The sequence below is a fragment of the Etheostoma cragini genome, chromosome 1 (assembly GCF_013103735.1).
Source record: "Etheostoma cragini isolate CJK2018 chromosome 1, CSU_Ecrag_1.0, whole genome shotgun sequence".
Taxonomy (NCBI): Eukaryota; Metazoa; Chordata; class Actinopteri; order Perciformes; family Percidae; genus Etheostoma; species Etheostoma cragini.
Genome location: NC_048407.1, coordinates 10,376,746 through 10,400,844, shown reverse-complemented (window position 1 = coordinate 10,400,844; position 24,099 = coordinate 10,376,746). Strand labels below are relative to the sequence as shown.

Genomic DNA, 24,099 nt, shown 5'->3' with positions numbered 1-24,099 from the left:
TTGAGGCAGTTCTGAAGGCAAAAGGGGGTCAAACCCGTTACTAGCATGGGGTACCTAATAAAGTGGCCGGTGAGTGTATACTGCATGTATATTTTTTTTGTTTTGTAACGGCATGTTTACTGTCACATGGGAAAAGTACCTACATTTACATACTGTTAATAATTTTTTTGTGCACCCCTAATAATCATATTCCTGTGATATTCTATATATTATTCTGAAATAGGCCATTATTTCTAGAAGTGAGTACTTCTTCCACCACTAATTAATTCAATCTTTATCTCTTCACAAAGAAATAAAATGTTTAATAATCTACAAATCACCATGAAAGGAACAATTTTAAGTTGGATTTTGTTAGTTTGCGACGAGGCAGAAGAGGTTAAAAAAAATAAAACAAAACAAAAACCTCATACAATGACCAACAGTCCCTCGCTACAGTTTTGACTTTTGGTCATATTGGCTGTATAGACAAATAAATCCAACAAAATTCTTTACATACAGCACGTGGGCAATTGAGCGTCCCAAAACCGTCCTCTCATCCGATGCATGTGTTGGACATTAGAAAATAGGCAGCAAGGCTATCATGTAGTTCTGGCTCACCGCTGCTCTCTCCCTCCCTTCTGTCTGAATGAAACCAACATTGACAGATGGTTGAAGCCAGCAAGTTTGCATATCTAAAGCATCAGATTCAAGTTGTGACAACAGACAGAGGCATGTAAAGCAGTAGCAGAAGGACAGAATGGGCTATCATTTATATTATAATGATCGGACTTAATGAATGAAACACTATTAGGACCAAGTGTAAACAAAATATGGAGACAATCCGTACAGCAGGCGTGTTGAAGCCGATTCTGCTCTTTTTTATGAGACCTGTTATGGTTGGTTGAGTCAAAATAAGTGTGAATCACACCAGTTCATGGAAGATGATTTGAAGGCATGTCGAGGGGGCTGGATACCGTTTCCTGTGCAATATAATGCAATCCAATATAGTACAACACCCCCTCAAACCACAGCTTGGTGATTACCAAAGACTTGACTCAGCACCAATCTGACACGCAAATTGCATGTTATAAGCTTCACAAATGTTTATTCCAGAGCTGTGGTATTAGATTATATTACACAGGTGTTCATTTTATAGTTTTTTTTTTTAAGCCAGTGTGTGTCTCAAGTGAAACAACACAAGAGTAAAAACCTGTCATTAGTAAGTTACTCATCAAAGACAGCGATCACGTTCTGAGATGTTGATATTGTGAAAGGATGAAAAGACGCACATGTTGTACTGCTTTGAAGCAACACCATGTAACTTTTTCCCGCTTCCATCCCCCTACAGGTTGGAGCAGAATTGTCCCATTATGTCTCATTGGAACTACAGATCCACTACCCGATCTGGCAAACATGCATAGTGTGGTAATAGCCAGCAGAGAGCCGGAAAGCAAATGCAGAAGTGTGTTTTTGCTCATTTTCAGATCAACTTTCAGATCCTTTACAAAAAAAAACATTTCAAGTAGTAATACCACCGTCTAAAAGCACTCCAAGTAAAAGTCCTTATAATCAACATGTTACTGAAGTAAAAGTACAAAAGTAATAACAGCGAAACGTACTACTAAGTATAAAAAGTAAAAGTAATCATTAGCCTTCAAAGAATTATGTTGTTATATTATATTTTATTCTGTTTTTATCCCTTATAGTAAATGTAAGAGCAAACTTTTTATTGTTGTACTGCTTCATATCATATAAACAAATCGGTTACACTTTAATTGAAGGTATCTACATAGGAGTGACATGACACTGCCATGAATGTGTCATAAGCATTATAAACAGTCATAAATGTTTATGACAACTATTTAAGTGTCATTTGGTTTTGTCATGACAAGTTCGGGTTTGTTTGTCATGACTGTGTCATGACACTCTTATGTAGATACCATCAAGAAAAGTGTAACCAACAAATCCTTCATGCAAAGAGACACTAGACATAAATGTAATGGAGTGGAAAGTAGTAACAAAGTGGAAATACTCACATTAGGAACCTCCTACTTCCATTTCACCTTTGGTCATTTCTGTCCAGTCTAAGTTTATTGTCCAGGATCATTGATGTTAAGTGTAACTTTTGATAGAACAGATGACCCATCCCTTAGTCTTGCTGCTACAGCCTCACTTGGTCTGGGATGACCAGGGGCTTATGGTGGCTAATCAAGGCCACCTTTAGATATTGTTTTCTGTGTTATTACTGAGTCAGTTGACGGCTGACTTTGTGGCTGTTGTCTTCTTGTTGCACTACGAGTTAGCATTCCCAATCATTCATAAATGGCTGCTTTTTTTTTGCTACGGACAAAACAATGTCGCTCTCTTGAAATAAAACGGCTCTTCTTTCAGATTTTGTAATTTGTGATGTGTGTAATGACCAACCAGCTGCACTTTTCAGTGGGGGAGTAACAGCCGGTGATGAAGGATATAGTTATTTAAAAAAACAGTTAAATAAATCTTGTGTTGATAAGAGTCAAATGGAATCAGTTAGAGTAGTTGTATTTAGATAGCCGGCACCAACTACAAATCACTGCAAAACAAGAAGAATGTTTTGCAGAATGATTCTCTCAAACTGTTGCACACATTTTTCTACAAGAAAGACCCACACTTTTCCCCTATAAGCACTCAAAAATGTATGTTTTGACCAAATACTGCAGAAGAAGGTCATCTTCTCTGTCTGCTTTATCTCCAGTTGTGGGGTAAAATACAGGAATCACATTTTTTCCAACCTTCTGGCTTTAGGGTAACAAACAAAAAACCCAGAGAAAATGAGATTCCAGTGAACTTGATTAAACCTCATAGATTAAGGTCTTTATTGTTTAAATCTCATTCCCAGCAACACAGGAAAATAACATGTACGTGGAAGAATTAATGATAAATGCTCTGGATGTTTCTCTCATTATTAAACCACCAAGAGGCCTGCCAAGATCAGAAGAGTGTTTTATAGCACAGGGAGACAACATGAAAGCAGGCATGCAAACAACATTTTTGTTGATTGAAAAAATAAAAAAAACAGGCTGAACCACGTTGGACTGGTCAACAGTTTTTTTTGTAAGGCACGTTGATAATTAATATTGTTTGTGTGGGTGTCTAGACACTTTGATACCACCTATACTGTACGCTTTATGGCATAAAGCTGAATTTTACGCGGACTTTGAGGCTCTTCTTCTGCATCTAAAACAGGGGAGTCAAGCATATGGCCTGTGGCCAGAACCAGCCCGCCAAAGGGTCCAATCAGGCCCACTGGATGACTTTCCAAAGTGTGAAAATTGCAGAGAAGTAATGCATTCCAATTCCAGATTTACCACTTTAATCTCAGAGAATATTTTCTGTAAATTTAATAATTTAATAATTCTGAATATTTCTCATTATATTCCCCCTCTCTCCCGGGTCAGTAACATTATTCTTTTTCTTACAATGGCCTTAGAACGCTGTCGTAGCAGCAGCAACTTGTGTTTGCCAACATCAAGCTGACAAGAAACTGTCACAGATAAAGGTTTTGATCTTTCTGGAGTAGTTTACTGGTCTGGCCCTCTTGCCATCTAATTAGGTGTATGTGACCCATGAATTAAAATGAGTTTGAAACCCCTGATCTAAGAGATAAAAGTTCAATACAGATGGGATTTTCTATTTTTTATTTGCTACATAATGTGATAAGGCCCAGTGTTGTTATTCAGCAGAAGCTACTGACATTATAAATGCAACCGAAGAAAAAGTGTACAGTCTGATCATCACCAATTACAATGCTTGGAAGCAAAGTTTTATCATTGAAGGTATCACTGATACTGAGCCCTTCTGTTTGTATGGTTTGTCCCTGCAGGAGGAATACAGAGCAGAGGGCATCAGCTGGCACAACATTGACTACATCGACAACACAGGCTGCATCAACCTGATCAGCAAGAAGCCCACGGCGCTGTTTCACCTACTGGATGAAGAGTGCAAGTGAGTTTTTCTGCCTGTCTGTTGGTTTTATTTTCCTGTGAGATAAACTATCAATTACTCCACGGAGGTTTAAGGAAAATTGACAGGCAGCCTGATGGTTGAATGGTTGAGATGCACACCGTATCACTGGCACAACCCCACTTGGATTCCAGCAGGGTCTTGGTTGCATGTCGCACCCCTCCCTCCCTCCTTCTCTCACCTTGGCTCCTGTCTGTCTTTATACTGTCAGCTGTTAGATAACGGAGGAAATACACAAAAAACTCCAAATGGGCATCCATAAGCTGTAGAGCAGTGGTTCTCAAACCGGAAGCGATTGTAAGTAGTCTTAACGGTCCATACGTGCAAAACTAAATGTTAGCGACTTACATTGTGTAATATGTTAAATCTGAACATTGACAGCACCTGAAATATCCTGCATATCTTATCCACAGACATGTCATCATCTTTTAGTGTAAACCGTTTGCCTCCTCGAAAGAGAACATAACTTTCCATTGTCGTTTGCGCGGACATCCAAAGTAGAGAATGACGAACGGCCGCGCGCCCTCTGCTGACCGCCAAGCTCGCAGGAGTAATTTCCGGCTCTCGAAAATCAATGTAAAATTGAGAAATGAGACGAATTCACACGTATTTTATTCTCCGATTTCCATCTATAAACGCATCAAAGACAATCGGATAACAAGATGGTTTTCCGTTTTTTTATATCAAAACAAAAAACGAAAAACACGTTTTCCGTTTTTTTGTTTCCCTATTTACTAATGGGATTTGGGAAACTGCCTGTTTTGTGTTTTTGTTTTTTTCATTTCAAAACAAAAATCCGTTGGCCGCCAATTACACAGACCTGCGCCCCACCTCTGGGATCGACTTTCCCCCTCAGTGGGACAGGCAGTGATATACAGTATAGGAAATGGATAGGACTTGGACAAACCAGCTTGTCCCACTACTCTAGAATGCCACTAATAAAAATATCAGCTGTGTTACACACATTATGGAAAGCATTGTCACGTTTCAAACAATAAACACATTTGAATTGTTTTAAATGTAAAGAATTATTAATTAACGAATTTCTTCAAATTACTAAAATGTACCCTCTAAACCAGAGTAAATTTATTTATTTCAGGTCCATGACTGTAATGCAACAGTATTTCCTCTATTTCCCCCTCTTCTCCATTTGGACACTGAATCAAATTCCTCCCACTTGGAAAAGCAGGAAAGCACTGATTCTTTGGCTGTGTTGTTTTCCTAGCTCAAGTTTCACCCCGTTCCAAAACCCCCTGATGTCTCTTTCTTCTCCTCTTCTCTTCCTGGAAGCTGTTGATTTTCTGCAGAATCGCTGGCTCTTGATATTAAAGTGCCCATATTATGGAAAATATACACAGGTTCAATATCTACAAAAGAACTAGTTCCATGTTCCTGTTCTGCAGGTATTCCACGCAAAGTTGGAAGTGTGCCCTTGTTTAAAATGAGTCTTCCAGCTAATCCTGGGAGCTAGCAAGCTGATGTTATACCTCCCTAGCTACTGCGCATTTGTGTGAGATGTCTCACTCTGTAGCAAAAACAGAGACCTAAATACACAGGGTGAAAAGAGGATCTGCAGCAATGTGCAGTAGAAAAAAAAAAGGTGTTTTTTTTAAATGAAATCATGTAAACCTATTCTGATACAACCTCAAAATACAATTCTTAACCTGAAAATGAGCAGAATATGGGCACTTTAAATTAAAGAACTGGAGAGAAATCTGAGCCAAGATCAGCTCAAAGTGATAATCAGATAAAGTGGGGTTCGAAAGTTTTGGCACCCTAGGTAAAAATGTGTATTAATGTGCAGAAAGAAGCTAAGAGAAAATGGAACAATTTCTAAAAGGAACCAAATGACACATTAGATGGGCGTCTGCCAGGGTTTAGTCACCCTGCAGAGTTTATAGCATGCACTCCCCTCCCCCCCTTTGGAAAGCTGAGACCTGACAGCGTCATGGATTGTTCTCAATAATTGTCTGGAAAGACCAGGTGATGTCAATCTTAAGGTTTTAAATGCCCAGAATCATCTGACCTTGCCCCAACAATCAGCACCATGGCTTCTTCTAAGCAGTTGTCTAGGAAACTGAAAATAGTTGACGCTCACAAAGCAGGAGAAGGCTATAAGAAGATAGCAAAACGTTTTCAGATGCCAATATCCTCTGTTTGGTATGCAATTTAGAAATGGCCGTCATCAGGAACAGTGGAAGTAAAAGCAAGATCTGGAAGACCAAGAAAAATATCAGACAGAACAGCTCGCAGGATTGTGAGAAAAGCAAGTCCAAACCACGTTCGACAATCCAGAAAGACCTGGCCGACACTGGAGTTGTGGTACACCACTCCACTATAAAGAGATACTTGTACAGATATGGTACATGGAAGAGTCATCAGAAGAAAACCTCTTCTACGTCCTCACCACAAAAATCAGCGTTTAAAGTTTGCAAATGAACATATAGACAAGGCTGATGCATTGTGGGAACAAGTTCTGTGGACCCATGAGGGGTACAAGGTATTAACTCTGCAGGGGGCCCAAACTTTTGCAGAAGCGATTTTTTTGTTTTCTGTTAGATTTTATTTCCATCATTTACACTTTCAATATAACTTTTTGTTTGATGCCTTTTGGAGATTTTTCAATCTTATATTGGCTTCTTTATGCATATTAATACACATTTTTACGTGGGGTGCCCAAACTTTCAAACCCCACTGTAACTCACTGTTTCCAGTAGATGTACTGTTGTAATAACTGTTGTTCTGACTGGAGTAGAGACCGGTGGAAAAAGTAACGTCTTTAATGCATCATGCTCTTTATGGAGGAAGAGATGAGATGGCTCCTTTCTTGAACTGCTTTCGCATCAAACACATGTAAAAACCCATTGTTTTTCTGATCAAACTGTGCTTTTATTTCAGTTTCCCTCAAGCCACCAACCAGACCTTGTTGGATAAGTTCAAGCGGCAGCACGAGGGGAACAGCTACATCGAGTTCCCTGCTGTGATGGAGCCCGCCTTCATTATCCGACACTACGCGGGAAAGGTCAAGTATGGGGTCAAGGTCAGTGTAACCCTCACTTTTTTTTTTTTGCTATACTATTTATCTAAACAGAACTCGTTACTTCCGGAGATCTTCAACACTGGGTCTGTGACTTATTAAAGGTATAATTTGTCATCATGTGACATAAACATAAGTCCCAAATTTTATTAGCAAAGATAGGCCAATTTGTGTTTTGTTTTTAAATTTACAGGTAGGCTTTAAGTCTGCGCTGCTAAATGTATGTTTAACATTAAAACATGATGTAAAAATACATGAATGTGTCAATAATTATTATTTTAATACTTTAGTATTGTAAGCATCATAAAATGTATTTATTAAGGGTTTAGGCCACCCTACATGTTATTGTAGGCCCAGTGTAATATGCAACTTAATTTTATACAATATGTTGTGGGGGGGTTCCCTACTCCATCTCTCTTTCAGCTATTGGGCCATGGCCTAAAAACCATGAAAGACCCCTGCAAAATGCAGTTATGTACAGGGCTTCTGTGGACAGGTACAAGTTATCCGCCATCAGGATTAGATAGGGGCGTAAGAAGTTTGATTCTAAATCGAAAATTGATTGAAATGAGCTTCATCGAATTCAAAGCAGGACTGGTGATTCTCCAAGTATTTTTGGGTATCCAAAACAATAAACAAATAACATCACTGATTGCCATTTCTTTTCGTTGTCACACAGGATTTCAGAGAGAAGAACACAGACCACATGCGTCCGGACATCGTAGCTTTATTAAAGAGCAGCAAGAACGCCTTCGTCTGCGGGCTGATGGGCATCGACCCGTCGGCCACTTTCCGCTGGGCGGTGCTCCGAGCCTACTTCAGGGCCCTGGTGGCTTTCAGAGAGGCTGGGAAGAGACACACGCAGAAGAAGCCTGGTGAGCTCTCACACTAACAGAAACCCCCCTCCACTTCACATTACAGCGATGAGGCAGAGTGCGTTCTGGTGTAGGAGTTAGACCGAGAAATCTTACCTGAGCATCGCAAGCCAAAGAAGATGTCAGTGATGGGAAGGATACTTTAAAAACGTTACAGAATACATGCCCACAAAAGTAATTTGTAACGTATTCCGTTATGTTACTCAATCTTAGTAACGTAATCTGAATACTTGTATTACTTCCACATTGAGTTGCGTTTTAGGAGTGTAGGAATGCGGCCTTACTAAACATACCTATTTTGGTCTGTTCCAACTGGCTGAATGTTTACATGAACAAGTTAGAACAGCCGAACCCGAACTGCATAGCCTTCTACAAAAATCTAACAATTAGCTAATTTTAGCTAACGCTAGCTAGCAAGTCAAACGGGGCTAGCCAGTCTTTCAGCGGCTCTGGAGCTGGTAAATCAGCACATAGTAAAATGTAAAGTTGAAGTCAACTAAGCAGCTAGCTGTTACAACTATAAAATAGCAAGATGACCATTAAAACTACAGCAGACCACTACCTTTGGCTAATATAAAAAAATAACTTACTTTAAAATGCTTCAGGTTGGAGGTGGAGTAATGTGGATCTGAAAGGAGGTTGGTTGCTGACGAGTGATTACACAAAAAGATAATTTTTCTTTTCATATTGGGGCTTCTGGGAAATGCATGGAGTTGCCTTAATTTATTTAGTGAATAAACTTGTGAAATAGAAGTATCATCATGTAACCCATTGCTTTTCAACACTATAACTGTATTCTAAATACTACCTATCTAAGTTGTAGTGTAACAGAATACAGTTACTCATAATTTGAATCCTTAGAGATGGAAAGGCCATTGACTTTACTGAAAGGCATGTAAGCATTGCAGGTGCTTTGTAGTAAAGCAGGTGGTGAACTAGCAAACTAGTAAATCCAGAGAAGCGAATGATGGTTATTCAATTATTTGCCTCCCTGCTTTGTTTTTGAAACATATTATTGGCCAAAAGTGCCTGCCACCACGGAAGCAGCTCGGGTAAAGAAGGCTTGTGAGCATGAAAAAACAAATGAGATCCGTTCGGCCATTACACTGCATGAAATTACAAACATGATTATTTTAGTCCTGTATTCTCACCATGCCGCACAGTTACAATGTATTCATCCTATGTTGTTATAGTTTGCTTTATTGCCGCCATATTCTGTCTTGCAGTAGTCTCTGTTCTGTAGTATGTGTGCCATGTATTTACCGTAGCTCCTGCTCTTTGTCCCTTTCGGCTTTGGCTTGTTACAAATGCCTTCTTTTCCCTCAGATAGAGTTGATATGCAAGAGATGTAACCATCTGATGTTCTTTCAGCACTGCCGTCGTATGAATCCGACTTGCGCTCTGCACCCTCTTCACCTCCCTACACAATAAGTTTTACACCTAGATGTTGTAATGTAAAAATAGAAGTCTTGTATCCTTTGCTTATCCTTAGATATCTTTTTAGAAATCCTTCCAACTGAACTCTAACGATATCAGTGTCACCCAAGGAAACCTTTTACATGTCTTCTAAAAGATTTCTGCAAAATGAGTTAAAGGTGTTAAATGCAAAGTATTTGATTCAATTTCTTTTTTTTTATTATTAAGAGCTAAGTAAGTTGTGTGTTATATCACCTATTACATACTCCGTCCTTGTAAGAGGAGTGCAAAAAAACTTTTAGAAGACATTGTATGGAATTGCCTTTGGGGGGCAAAGACCTACTTACAGAACTACAATGACAACCATCCTACTGTTGCCACCACCTGCAGTTTTGAATGTCAGTCATCTTCTCTCCAAAAGTCGTACACAGGTATCTCTGCAGTAGATGACTGCATCTCTTCTTCTTCGCTGTCTAATCTGTCATTTCTCTCTCTTCCCCCCCTTTCTCTTTCCTTGTGTTTTTTTCTCTCTTGTTTTTCTTTTGTTTTGCTTCTCCAAGGGCATGATGACGCTGCTACCTACGCAGTTTTGAAAAGTGTGGATAGTTTTAGCTTTCTGCGGCACCCTGTGCATCAGAGAAGCTTAGAGATCCTGCAGAAATGCAAAGAGGAGAAGAACAGTAAGGCTGCCAATACAACAATAACTCCTTCTTACTTTCATTTTAGACCATGACTTGGGAAACTGTAGGGGCGAGGCTGACCAACATCATCAACTTTACTGCAGACAAAGTCCCGCCAAAAGAGATCAAAATCATAAGACTATTCAAACTTAAAGAGAAAAGTTTTTATTTTCTGCTGTGATTTGATTTACAACTTTTCTATCATTAGACTAGATGCTTGTTGGTCTCCTCTCTCTCTGTCTCCCTCTTCCTTCTTTCGTATGCACCTGCATGCATTTGTTCTTAGTCCTGTCTTGCATGGTGTACTTGTTGAGCATGCTTCGGCCATTCTGTCACTCACACTGTGCTTGTTATAGGCCAGCAGAGAAATGCATGGTTGTGTTGCTCTATCAGCTAATTTTGGTCTGGGGAAACAACGGCGTAACACATCTAGGTGTCATCCCTTTTTGTTTTGTCTCACAGCCACGTTGTCATGTCCAGCCCTGTCTGTTGGGCAGTGGGTGTAGTTGCTTGTCCACCACAGTACATCTTGTCTAAAATCAACTTCACCTGTCTCTAATACCACATACACTGGTGATGGTGATAGAAAGACTGAGAGGGTATCCAACATCACTAACTTTCTCACAGGCGGCTTTTACATGTGGTGTGGGACACACAGCCGACCTCACACACTTCTCTCACACGTCACCTTTCCTCTGCAAACATTCCCGTACACTCAGATGTGTTCGTGTCTTTTTGTTTTGTGCCACCCTGCAGCTCCTGGTCAGAGTAAAATGTTGTATCTTCTTTTTTACTTTATTTTTTAAAGAAGGCCAACGCATACTGTAGGTTTCTCTGATTTCTCATCACTATGATGGATTGGTTCAGAGGGAACGCTTGTGAATGCCAGCAAATATAGGCTTGTCACTGCCATCACACTGGTAATGTAACAGCAGTCTTGTAGCACCCCAACAATGTAGTAATGCCTACAAAATATTCAATTTAACCTTAACTTACTGAAAATGTACTAAAACCCAATAATGTAGTAACAACCAATACTTTATTTCATATTTTTTTTAACAGTTTTTGCCGATAATGTAAGACCTTTCAGCTGGGACAGAAAACACTAATATTTGACACAGACTTTTAGAAATGTAATCCTCAAGTCTTTATTTAGAATTTTAAATTTACAACAGATGGTATGTTGTATGTTATGAGTTTAATATTATTGTTAAACCATAATCCCTATCAATGGGGAAATGAACCTGCCTACACCCGTGCTGATTGGTTGTTGTGCTAGGATCATCCATCCAACGTCACACAAGCGGGCAATTTAAAATTCACGTATTTTTCTTTTCTTATCGGAGTCAGTGACAGTGATCTTTAATATCAGTCAGGACATGTCATTACATTATCCATCAAGTTACTACTTTACAGTTTTTTACCTTTTCGATCAGGTTAAGTTTAAATTTAATGACATTTTCAGGAAATTAATACATTGTTGGGTGCCAATTAAACCCATTCTCCTCACAAATTTCCTTTTTATAGTTTCTCCTAAATGGCTTCTGCCTGCTTTACCTAATTAAATGATTGATTAAGAGACATAATGTGTTTTTAAAAAAACAAATTAAGATTTTACACAAACCTACAGTCCAGACTAAACTACATAACTCCTGAGTATCCTCTTCCATTATTCGACACTAACAAGAGCAAGTCACTATTAACCTCACAGATATTTGTTTTAATAATAAATCATCTGCAGTCATTTTTTATTTTCAACAAAAAGGCACATAACACTCACTGCAGTAACACTGGAGGGTCACATCATGTTTTTGTTTTTTTTGCTTGGGAAGGGTGTGAAGGATTTTAGTGTTTGTCTTCATGTCTGCTTTGTGTCAGAGTGTGCGTTTTTGTCTTTCACACGACGCCTACCTGTCTGTTGGTGATCAGGTGGGACCAGTAGGAGTTCACGTATGCTGCTGTCAGACCTTCATGGAGGCAACAGCATCAACGAGAAATCCCCACGGTAAGAGCCTGTGTGGTTTTCAGATCCATTGTAATTGTGTTTCAAGCTCTTTGTAAAGCTTCCCATCACTTGTCAGAGCTTTCAGGAAATGAATCCGTCTGAAGGAATAAATGACTGTTATATTGTTACTTATATGTGGAAATACATACACGATTCAAAGCCAGGTCCTTCTAATAACTGCATTCATAACAAAAAACTGTGCTAGCACACCTGAATGTTAATCGATCTCACACAACACAATACAGGCTCACATTTTACCATGCAGTCAACAGTATAAGCTTAATGAAGGTTGGATTATTAAGCACATTTGTTTACATTATATTGTCAATTAATACATGACAATTGTGTTTTTGATCCAAGCTGAATCTAATAAATATGTTCATATTCATGAACATAATTTAAAATAAGTATGGATTACGTACATATTTATCTCCATAGTATTTGTTTATATTTGTACTTTTTTATTTTCTGTTTTGCTTTTGCTTCTTTGTATTTGCTTTTCCTATTGCTACAAAAAAAGATAAGAGAAATAGATAATATAGGACAAAAATACAGTGTACAAAAATTTCATCTATATATTTTTAGGGTCTAGTCTCACAATTGACAACAATTCAGTTGAGCAGTAAAGACTAGAGGATACCTGTTGCTAATTTGATTTAAGTCTCTTCATTTAATGCACTTTGTTAGTTGACAGGAAAAAAAGATGAAATGAGGGGAATGAGAAATAACCTGCAACCAAGGTCCCCAGGTAGACTCAAATCTCGGGTGTTGTGGTTCGTTATCAGAGTCCTTTACCCGCTTGGCCTCCACGGTGTCCCGTAAATGTAGTATTTGGCGGGGGGGGGGGGTACAAATACTCATATTTATGCAACACAACACAGTCACGTTGTTGCTCTATTGTTCATATATATTCTAATACTGGTATATTTTTTAAATATAACAGTATTTTCAATCATTCATGTAATGATAACAGAAAACAGAGGGACTGTGCTGTGACCCTGATTGTGCTGTCACACCAGCCCACTGAGACCCCGGTCCACCACCTCCTCTAATTAGCTGTGGACAGTGGGATTAGCAGCCCACGACAGCGACTGGTGGCACCGAGCGGCTCGCACAACACGGCTTTTGTGAAACAGGAGCTCAGTCTGGTTCTGTTAAAATCCCCCCGTAATGTGATTTGCAACCTCTGCCCTCCAACTGTCTCTTTCTCTCACTCGTTCGCTCATACACACTCATTCTCTGCATACAAGAAGAGCACTAAACCCTGTGCAGCTGCTTCCGCCGTGATGTAAAGTCAGAGTTATGCATTGGAGAGGAGTACCCGGAGAGTGATAAATATTAAATAAGTCCCTGCAGGGTGCTTGTCGGCTAGACAGAGCGGCCGACAGTGAAGTGCTTTATGGGACCATGAAGTCACTATAAGAAGCATATTGTACCATCACTATTTACTGGGATTGATGATCGTCTGGGGAGCAATTCTATCTCATCTTCTTTATATGGTAGGCCAGATGCAAACCGAAGATTTGTGCATATTTTTTAGTCCACTTGTTGCATCACACATAGATTTCTGAGTAGGTCATAAACACAATAAACCCTTAAACACTTGTCCTAAAATCGTACAAAGGCAGAGTATAGATCCAGAAAGAAATATAAATCAAAAGACATATACTTGGTTTACACTTACATACTATAGCTTTGTGGATCTCCTGCCGTAATTTATACTATTGTAATGTAATACAGGCTAATAGTACAATTTATATGGCACTGGCTGTGTAAGAGAAGCATCATCTGGTTTTCTTCTGTTGCCTCTGCATAGAGAAACACTAATAAAAAAGCCAGTTACACCTTTGTTGTGTACTTTTACACCTGGTTTCTATTTTTGCAGCTTGCGTTCATGATGTACTGTATGTTCAAGTTTTATATTATTTATTATTTGGAATCAGAATCAACTCTACTGGCCAAATACGTTTAGGCATACAAAGAGTTTTACTTGTTTTCCACTGGCTCTCCATTTAGTTGAGCTAACTGTTAACATCAGCATGATGATAATATTTACCACGACACTGCTAGCCTACCAATGTTAGCAGGTTTACTGTTTAACCATCTAAGTTCAGCTAACTGATATTTGCTAATTAGCACAGAAGCACAAAGTACAGCTGAGGCTGATGAGAATAATCATAAGTTTTGAAGGTATTTGGTCATAAACCAAATCATTTGACAAAGGGGCAGTTCTGGCTCAGTGGGAGAGCGGTTGCCTGCCAATTGCAAGGTTGGTGGTTCAATCCCTGGCCCTGCAGTCCCATGTCAAAGTGTCCTTGGGCAAGACACTGAACTCCGAGTTGCCGAGATGCTGTGCCATCGGAGTGTTAATGTGTGTGTGAGTGTTCATCTGATGAGCAGTATGTGAATGGTGAATGGATCCTGTACTATGTAAAAGCGCTTGTTAGTTGTTAAGACTAGAAAAGCGCTATATAAGCTATACAATTTCTACGCTTAGGCAAGTGAATGTCGGTAGGATCTTTGCACCATGTTCCATGTACCTGTACCAAATTCCATGGCAATGAAAGATATTTCAGTCAGGACCCACATTGCCATTCCTAGAGGCTAAAAAAATATTTTAGAAGCAAATGTTCTTTTCGCAAATGTGTAAGAAGTGCTTAAATGTGGAAGACAAATTGTGCTCCATATACACAAATAAGCTGAACACAATTACCACAAAGAGGATGTAATTAGTTTTTAATGCAAACTCTGAAGTGAAACGGGCATAAACCAGGTTTTAAAAGCATATTTACTGTATTTATTTCAGCTTTGAACCCAAACAGCTGTCTCTGCACCAAAAAGCTCAACCTTCCCATCTGCTGTTGTGTAGTTATATTGACTTTCATTAGCCTTTAAAAACCTCTCCACAGGCGTGTGTCCCACCTTGTTTTCTCTCTAGGAATGATTCAACCCCCTGCTAATAACACAGTGTGAGTCACCAAACACTTCTCCCTACATGTGTCAGTGTGTGGCATGTAACTCAGGAGAGATTCTTGTAAAACTGTGATTTACAATAGTGGAAACACAATAAAGTGCTCCAGTAGACCCGAGGAGCTGAATTAAGGAGCGTTACTGCCACAGCTTTTATCTAATTCTGAACAATGCTGTTGGAGATGTCGGTACCCCAGTTGCCTTGTCTCCTCTCATCCTCTCCTCTGGGCTAAAATAGTTCAGACTGGTTAATGGTTTTATAGCCATGTCCTGACCGCTTCTGTTTTTGTTCGTCTTCTAGGCAGGTGGTTAGGTTTCACCTTGGGGCTTGAGGTTTAAACCTCTTTTAAACCACCGTCGAGGCTTTAGTAAACTGTGTCAGGTCGTGTGAAATCAACTCCTCTATGGAAACTTAGTGGCCCTGCTGGTGATATTCCTTTACAAATATACAACACCAACAAAAAAGCACTTTGATGCCATTTGAAATAACGCTTAATTCACACAGTATGCGAGCAGCCTGTCGGGCCTCAGACTGCTGAGCTTTTGGTGTAAGGTGCTTGATGTTTGATAAAACCTGACAGTTGTTTTTATCGTATCTGAGGAAGTTTGCAACCTCGCAATCGGATCTTTAATTACATTCTCAATACTGCAGAAAACTTTTAGAAAAGTAACAAGACACGTCTGTTAAAATGGTGCCCTCAATATCTCGGGTTGAAAAATCAGTAAAGTTTGAGTTTAATAAAGAAATCACTGGAACTCTTTTGTGTGTTTTATCTAAAGGAGTTCTCCGGGCCTGGGCTGGAATGGGCGTGTGGGTCGGCTCGGCCGCTTGTCATCCAGCAGCTCCACCACAGAAGAAGACGGCATCTTTGTCAACTCTGCCAGCAGTAAACTCCTTGAGAGAGCCCACGACATCCTCATGTCAGTAACAAGACCGTCATCATAAAGCTTTAAACTCCCCTAAAACCCTAGTCTTGCTTTACCAGACCTTCCTCCACAGTACTGTGGAGGAAGGTCTGGCCATCCACACAGCTTTCCAAGATGGGAGGAAAACGTACTCTGGTTTCTTGGTTTTTCTTCAAACCTAGGCACCGGGAAAATCCGTGGTTGTTGTGCAAAATAGCCTCGGGAAGCAACTTGTTTTGGTGGATCATGTGTAAATTCAAAAGTTGTTTGTTGTACAACAGAAAACTCTGATTGGACAGATAGTCTAGCTAGCTGTCTGGATTTACCTTGCAGGGATAGTCCTAATAAATTCATCACAGGTTAAAATCCTAAATGAATTGCCTAAATGATTGAAATCTGGCAGAATTTCTGTCGGCAAAAGAGCAATCCCAGTAGAAGAATGTCAAGAAATTAGACTACCTAAACACTAATTCAAAGACTATACAGTACTTTTCTTATTAAGGTATTTAAAAAGAAGAAGAAAAAAAGACACTATTCAGTGGTTTTCTTTGAGCTTCTTGTTCAGGTTATGTAACAAAAAAAAATACTGTTCAGCTGCATTTATTCTACCGTTATTTATTATGTCATTCAGCAGTGTGACACATCCTTAAAAACCTGAAGCCCAGAGTTCAGACTCGGTGTCAGCGTACATTCCTACCAGCTCCGAGGGCGCTGCTCTGCAGCTGACCATGGCCTCTGCCCCCTGTCAGAGCTTCCCCACGGGGATGATTCAAGTCTCACTTTAATGACAGGAATATGACCCACTTGGGAAGAATTTGTGGAATTCAGTACTGTGTTCACCTTTTAATAAGCAACACTAGAGCACTTTTCCCGCCTCGGCCCCCCTACATGTTGGCAGCAGAATTGTCCATTTCCGCTGTCGTAATGTTTCATTCAAACTACAGATCCGCTACCCCATCTGGCAAACTTGCATGATGTGATGTAATGGACAATTCCGCTTCCAACCTGAATGGCGACCGGAGCTGGAAAAGTTCTCTAGTGTTGGTTTAAAAAAAAAAAAGTAACTCACCTGTTGATTTAAAGAACAAAAAGAGGGATTTTGTTGCTCTAATGTGAAAAACAGTGTTGACTGCTGGACCAAGTTTTCTGCTTTTTTGATTTTTCTCTAAACAGGAGGAACAAAAACTACAAATTGAAGCCAGTTCTTCCAAAGGTACAGTCCAGTATAGCTTTCACTTATCTTAACAGTAAGATTTGAGTGTTTTATGTTATCGACTGACTCTCACTTCACACCTGCAGCATTTACTGAACGTCAAGTCACTGAAGTATCTCAGCAAACTGACGCTTCACGACCGCATCACCAAGTCACTGCTTCACCTCCATAAAAAGAAGAAACCACCCAGTATCAGCGCACAGTTCCAGGTCAGGCGCACACACACACACACACATACACACACACAGACACACACACACACACACAGCCGGTAGCGTACTGCAGAGCTTACCGATATGCCATTCAATGCTCTCGCCAAAAAAATAACACGATCAGCCTGAGCTGCATCGAGGAATCTCCATAGAGCTGTGTGAATGTGATGAAAACAAGGTGTGTCCTTTTACAACTAACTGCGGGTTGAAACCTTCCTTTATTTCTCTGCCTGTCCCACAGCTTTTACTGTCCACTGTCTCGTCCCTGTTTTTGTCCATAGCATACATAGTTCACACACCCAAAAGTCTTAAATGGATGACATTGTGTCTGGGAATTCAAGACAAAAAAAAAGAAAAAAGTCAAAAAAAAAAAAAAAAGACCTGATTTGGTGAGAAAGTCTAACGTTTTGAGGTTCTGCACAGATATTTTCACATAGGAGACACCCAAGAATGAGCTCATTCCTACCATTTGAACTGCTGGAAAGAAAGAGGACACCTGTTTAAGTGCCCTGCTCTGCTCTGTCATTTTACAGCAGAGGCTTTTCTTTTAAAAGACATTTCCAAACGTGAAATAAATGAGACGGAACAGTACATTAACATTTCAATTTTGGTTATCTTTTGCTAAAAAATGTCTCATTCGGAGACAGTACTGTAACAACAGCTCTGAGAAAAACTCTTGAGAACCAAAAAGAACATTCTATTTGTTGTTTCTGATTTCTTTGAACGTGAACTCTGTGCTCTGGCTGTTGGAGGTAGGGATGAGTGCCGTGGCCCCTCTGGCAGGCAGCCCTGGCCCCAGTGTGTGTGTGTGTGTGTGTGTGTGTGTGTGTGTGTGTGTGTGTGTGTGTGTGTGTGTGTGGGTGACTTCACTTCCCACTTCCTGAGCTGTGCTGATTGCTTACACTCCCATGGAGGAGGAGCAGGAGAGTGAATTCCTCCTGCCACTGAGTTATCACACACATGCTGACACATGACACACATGTGGATTTGTTTGCGCACACACACACACAATAATTGCACATGGATATACTACACACATGGTTTCTTTATTCCCCCCTACAGAACCACATGCTTACGTGGACATATTGCTTGTATTTATGATCCCAGGCGGTGACTTTAATCTTGCAGCAAAGAGTTTTACTCACAGATGGACCGACAAATATTCACAGCCGACAGAACCACCTGACTTTAACTTCTGCCTGTCAATCAACTGTGGGGGCAACTCAAGCAGTGTGTCTCTGTATGCACCATATGTTCTGTGCTCTGTGCTAAACATGACTCTTTGTTGTTGTTTTTTGTCTCTTTCTGCAGGCCTCCCTCACTAAGCTAATGGAGACTCTGGGTCAGTCTGAGCCTTATTTTGTCAAGTGCATCCGTTCCAATGCTGAGAAGGTACAGTGTGCTCCCTCCAGGCTGTGGCCACTTCACGGCCTTGGTTTTGTTTTCAAAGCATTTTTCATTTCCTTTTGAAGTTTGGACTTTTCTGAAGCTGTTTATCATTTTCCCTTCTTCTCTTCTGCCTCATGCTGCTCTTCCTTTTTTCTGTAATTTTCTCCTCTGTTCTCATCGATTATCTTTTGTTCTCTTTCTCAGCTGCCCTTAAGGTTTAATGACAACCTGGTGCTGAGGCAGCTGCGCTACACAGGCATGCTGGAGACTGTGCGCATCCGGCAGTCAGGCTACAACATAAAGTACAGCTTCAAGGTAACGCACGCACATTCACACCCTGAAGATACTCTTTCATCATCATCCGCATTAGAATCGTTTTCTAATCACTTTTACAATTTTATATCTAGCACAGTAAATTTGAAAGAAAGACGCTTTTGGAGCAATTGGAAATAAGTTAATACAGTACACATGTAAAGTTTATTTATAAGAAGTAATAAAATGTAAGACTACTTGGGTATAATTTTGGGATACATTACTTGCAATGACCTCATACTTTGCTACATTTCAAAAGCTAAATATTGCACTGTTGACTCAGTTACATTTATTACTAGTCACTAGAGACATTTGCAGATAAAGATTTTACCAAAAAAAGGTGATCTGAATAAATGATGCATTGTTAAAGATGAACTCCCCAACAGTATCTAAAGTAATTCAAATTACATCTTGCCCTTGAACAGCTAAGTTACTTTTTTAAAGATTTTGGTGGCAGGGCTCGACCCTGTAACTGGCTTGGGCGGCTGTGGCTCAGGAGGTGGAGTGGCTTCGTCTTTTAATCACACGGTTGGGGGTTCGATCCCTGGCTACTCTTGTACTAGAGCAAGACACTGATCACGCCACCGTTTGTGTGTGTGTGTGTGTGTGCGTGCACGCGCGTGTGTGTGTCTGTGTGTGTGTGAAGATAAATTGTAAAGGTCTTTACAATTAATGGAGTATTTTTACAATTGTGCTAGTGCTACTTTGAATTAATTATTTGAATACTTCTTCCACAGCTAAAAGTGACAAAAGTATTGACACATTCTATAAAGTAAACATTTCACACTCTACAGCCCCAGTTTGCAATACAGAATTTTGCAAATAAAAAAAAGAGTTGTCTCCGAGCCCAGTTTGAGAGTTATTTAATCAGACATATATTCATTTAGATTTTTCATTTGTTGAGTACTACTAAACACAACTAGTGGACTGACCTTTGTGTGTATAATTGATGCAGTTCCCCCCATCTACTTTTAGAGTTATAACAGATCCACTTCATCCTCTATTCTGTCCAGAAAGAAAGTATCATGTTAGGCAGGAAGCAAACACTCGATAAGCCAGATGCTACGAGTTCAGCAGCAGATCACATTAACATGTTCCCTCTGTGGAGGCGTGTGCAGGCCAGAACACTGATGCACTATCAATCTCACTGCTCACGTCCCAAAACACAAACGACACCTAGGTTTCCGCAACTTTAGGTGCCAGCGATGAATTCCTCTCCAGGAAACATGTCGCTGATGTCGTTTGAGCGTTTCTTTGTGTGTTGTGTCAGGGGGGAATTATGAGGGACGGGAGGTGGCAGCCATCTTAACCACACTGGCTTTTGTAAGAATGATGTCAACCCTTGGAGAAATACTGTGTGACTCATAAAGCAGATTGTGTTTTTTAATGCTGATTGGAAGTGAGTCTTTGGACGGAAAACGTTTGGGAGTGGCTCACTCCGGGTTTCTCTTACATTAGTTTCCATTTAGTGGTCTTGAATGTTCATTTGTGCCGCTCATGTCACGTCAAGGTTTTAGGCAAAGATGAAGTCACTGTGCTAGGTTCTAAAGCTATCACTTCACCAAACCACAACTGATTCTCCCATTTACTTTATTGCTATCTACTGTAGACATGCGGGTTGTTTAGATGTTATTTTCTTGGGCACTGTGACTCTTCGTGCCTCCTGAATACAATCGTAAGTAATTTGAATCATGGCAGTCCAAGCGTAGAAAATAAGTCATTTCAGAGTCTTTTTGACAACATTAATTCTGTCCAGAAATTGTCCCAGTGGCTCAGCGTAGTCCACAGACCTTGCTGAGGACAGTTTCACTATTTTTCAACTTAACCAGATGTCAATGTATAATTTTGAGGTATTTTTACTTTACTTACTGCAGGGTAGGGCTGCACCATATGGGGAAAATATCTAATTGCCATTATTTTGACTGAAAATGAAATCGCGATATGATTCACGAGATTAGAGGGAACGATCATTTTTGTATAATCTTTCTCATTTTCATTGAAAATTAAAATTAAACCAATTTTCTTTTGCAAGGATTCAGTGTGTTGGATACAATTTTTAGGCCGAGACGTGTCTTCAGCACCACACTACTTAATTAAGAAAGGTTTGACACTATTTTGCCCCCTGCGATTTGGAAATTGCACTAGTCCATATTTCGATTTGGAAAAAATTGCGATTAATTGTGCAGTCCTACTCCAGGGTGGTGCCGCTGTTAGCGTGGGCTCTTCTGTGTCGAGTTTACATGTCCTCCCCACTTTAGTGTGGGTTTTCTGCAGGTTCTCCTGCTTCCTCTCACTGTCCAAAGACACGCGGGTTAGGTGAATTGTTGACTCTAAACTGCCTGTAGGTGTGAATGTGAGCATGAGCAGTTGTTTTTCACAAGGTGTCAGCCCTGTGATAGTCTGGCGACCTGTCCAGGGTGTACCCCCCCCATGTCAGCTAGGACCGGCTCCAGCTCCCCCAACAACCCTGTCAAAAAACAGTGTACTGTAGTTACCTTCTAAATAGTTACCCCATTTTAGGGGCCCGCGGGCCAAGTTTGCACATAATCTTAGTGTTACAGCAATGTAAAGCACAGTGCTGGGAACATCCCTTATTAAATTAAGCACGTAAGTTTTAGCTGCAAAAACATTAGCCTAGCTAACGTCACTGGTTTTGAGTTAGCCAGCCAAGATGGAGCGATGGAGGCAGTGACCCACTGATAAAAGAACATTTAGTGAGTCAGCTGGAGCCCTAATGTTGAAAGACTTTTGAAAAACAAGGACAGGGCTCATGTCTCCCACTAATGCAAGTTATAAATGAAAGTAAACGTTGTGTAATATGGGAGATAAATGCAGATTGAAGAGCAGTGTTATTTTCAAAATTTACTTTTTGGCCCATAGCCTTTTATCCAGATACATTTTTGGCCCTTTTTATGAAAGAATCTGGGCACCTCTGCTCTAAACTTCTCAGAAATTGTATATGAATATCTGTTTGATGCCCAAATAGATACAATTTTACAATGTTAAAAAAAGAAAAATTAAGATTGAAGTGGAAAAAATGTCTGTATGTTTTAGTAGCAGAGCGTTTTTTCTTCTTTCCTCTCCCATTAATCATCTCACCACCCCGTCGCCCCCTAGATTGAGAACCACTGGACTGAAATACTTAAGAAGAAGTTAAAACTATCTCCACCTGGACCAGCTACAACAGTAAAAACACTACTAACACATTGTTGCGTCAGCAGCATTAACAATATAAGAACGGAATAAATAATACATCAGCCACTGAAGCCATTTTTGGTATTATTTGGAGTATTTTTTACTCTGGGTACTTTTCTGGGATTTTGATCTTGTTTGTTTTTTACATTGTACTGGTACTTCTTCCACCATTGGGAATAAAGTTCCCACTAATGTTTGAAAACTTACTGTATATAAAAATGACACGCTATATTTAGTTGTTTGTGTGGACTGACCTTAAAATCTATTGAGTGCAAACTCATAAAACTAACTATTTTGATGAGCTCACTCAGATGATTTGAGCATCAGACATCTCCATTTAGTGCTGCGGTCAGCGCTAATGAGAAATATCTAGGGCATGGTATCACTGTGGAGGACTGTGCTGTTTCCCGACTCTTCAGAACAGAGCCTTTCCATTGTCCTCGGGTCCCTGAAACACTCCCCGTGATTGTAATTGTATAAACACAGCATCTGTTTCCCTATCCACCCCCTGCAGCCCAGAGTGTATTGAATTCAGACAAAGAGCCTCAGTTCGAAGAGTGGGAGTTCAGCATATTTATGCCATGATGTTTGAACCCCCGGCAAATATGGACAGCATGGACTTTTACCTGGAACCACGTGTGCCTTTTTTTTGCCCAAGGGATGCTGCAGGAGGTTGCTTATTTTTCTTCTGCTGGTCAAGAGTTATATTTTAAATTCAGGGCCACAGAGTTGTACAACCCCAACCAATTATTCCTGTTTTCAGTCCAGATGGCTTTAGCAGAAAGTGAACCTTTTGGTTAAACACATCACTGGACAGAAATCGTGTGACCATGACACAAATGTAAAATCCAGAACAGATACAGTAGAGCAGTGGTTCTCAAATGGGGGTACGTGTAACCCTAGGGGTTACTTTGGAGTACTGCTGGGGGGACATGACATTTTTGCAAAAAATGCTAATTTAAAAATGTCATGCATAATTTCTAAAATAATTATACTATAATAATAAATGAATTAATTGATGGATTCGAATTTAGCATTTAAATGTCTTTGTATAAAAAGATGTGGCTGTTTAGTGAATCTATCACTGCCGCCGCTGTATTGTACCTCTTTATTTAGACTTTATTTCTACTAAAAAGGTTTTGCAATGGTCAGGGAATACTTGGCTTAACCCTTGTGTTGTCTTCGCTTTCGGGACCCTCTCAAATCCCTCGGGGCGAATTGACCCGTGACTTATTTGGGGTTTTAAAAACAATTCTGAAACCGAATGATACTTCACAATCTATAAACACATATTGTCTTTATCTCAATTTCAAACAATTGAGATAACATACTGTATATGTTTAGGGAATGCAATCAGTCTTTTGTCGTTTTTTGTCATAAGATTATAATTCATGTTAAAAATCCACTATGTTATCGTTCTTATCTTGGAAAAAACAGAAGTGGTCATATCCAGAATAATTTTTTGACTTGAGTCAGGAATACATGTTTATCACAGAAAATAATGCCATTGATTTTCAGGTAGAAAAAATGTAACTTGTACCCTTTTTTTGGTCTTGTAAAAATTTAAAAATGGCTCAATTTGACCCGAATACCATACAAGGGTTCAAGAAGCAATTCAAAGGGGGTACTATATTTAAAAAAGTTTGAGACACACTGCTGTAGGGTACTTAAAATATTTATCATCAACACCTTTCCTTGTTTTCTTGATAGGATTTTGTCCATCACTACTGTGTGCTGCTCCCAGAGGGCACCAGTGCCACCAGAAAGGGTATCCAGCAGAGTCTGGACCAGCTAGACCTCGAACCAGATGGCTACCAAGTGGGAAAGACAATGGTATTTACCCTGCCCTCTCCTGTCCTCTCATATGCTTGTCATTACAAATGAATGCGTTCAGCTATCTGAAGTTAT

The 24,099-nt window shown here is 39.9% G+C and overlaps 1 protein-coding gene across 8 annotated transcripts in view; it reads left to right on the top strand.

Moving 5' to 3' along the window:
- Window positions 1–24,099, top strand: part of myo9aa (myosin IXAa) — a 120,128-nt gene that overhangs the window by 80,319 nt on the left and 15,710 nt on the right. For 7 of the 8 annotated variants that reach the window (XM_034880483.1, XM_034880461.1, XM_034880451.1 and 4 more), the window contains 11 exons: window positions 3,842–3,963; window positions 6,880–7,021; window positions 7,698–7,893; window positions 9,870–9,989; window positions 11,919–11,994; window positions 15,745–15,885; window positions 17,044–17,083; window positions 17,170–17,292; window positions 18,607–18,687; window positions 18,889–18,999; window positions 23,902–24,024. In XM_034880483.1, coding sequence (XP_034736374.1) covers window positions 3,842–3,963; window positions 6,880–7,021; window positions 7,698–7,893; window positions 9,870–9,989; window positions 11,919–11,994; window positions 15,745–15,885; window positions 17,044–17,083; window positions 17,170–17,292; window positions 18,607–18,687; window positions 18,889–18,999; window positions 23,902–24,024 — 1,275 coding nt within the window. The remainder of the gene's footprint in view (window positions 1–3,841; window positions 3,964–6,879; window positions 7,022–7,697; window positions 7,894–9,869; window positions 9,990–11,918; window positions 11,995–15,744; window positions 15,886–17,043; window positions 17,084–17,169; window positions 17,293–18,606; window positions 18,688–18,888; window positions 19,000–23,901; window positions 24,025–24,099) is intronic. The other variant, XM_034880493.1, reaches the window with a different exon arrangement.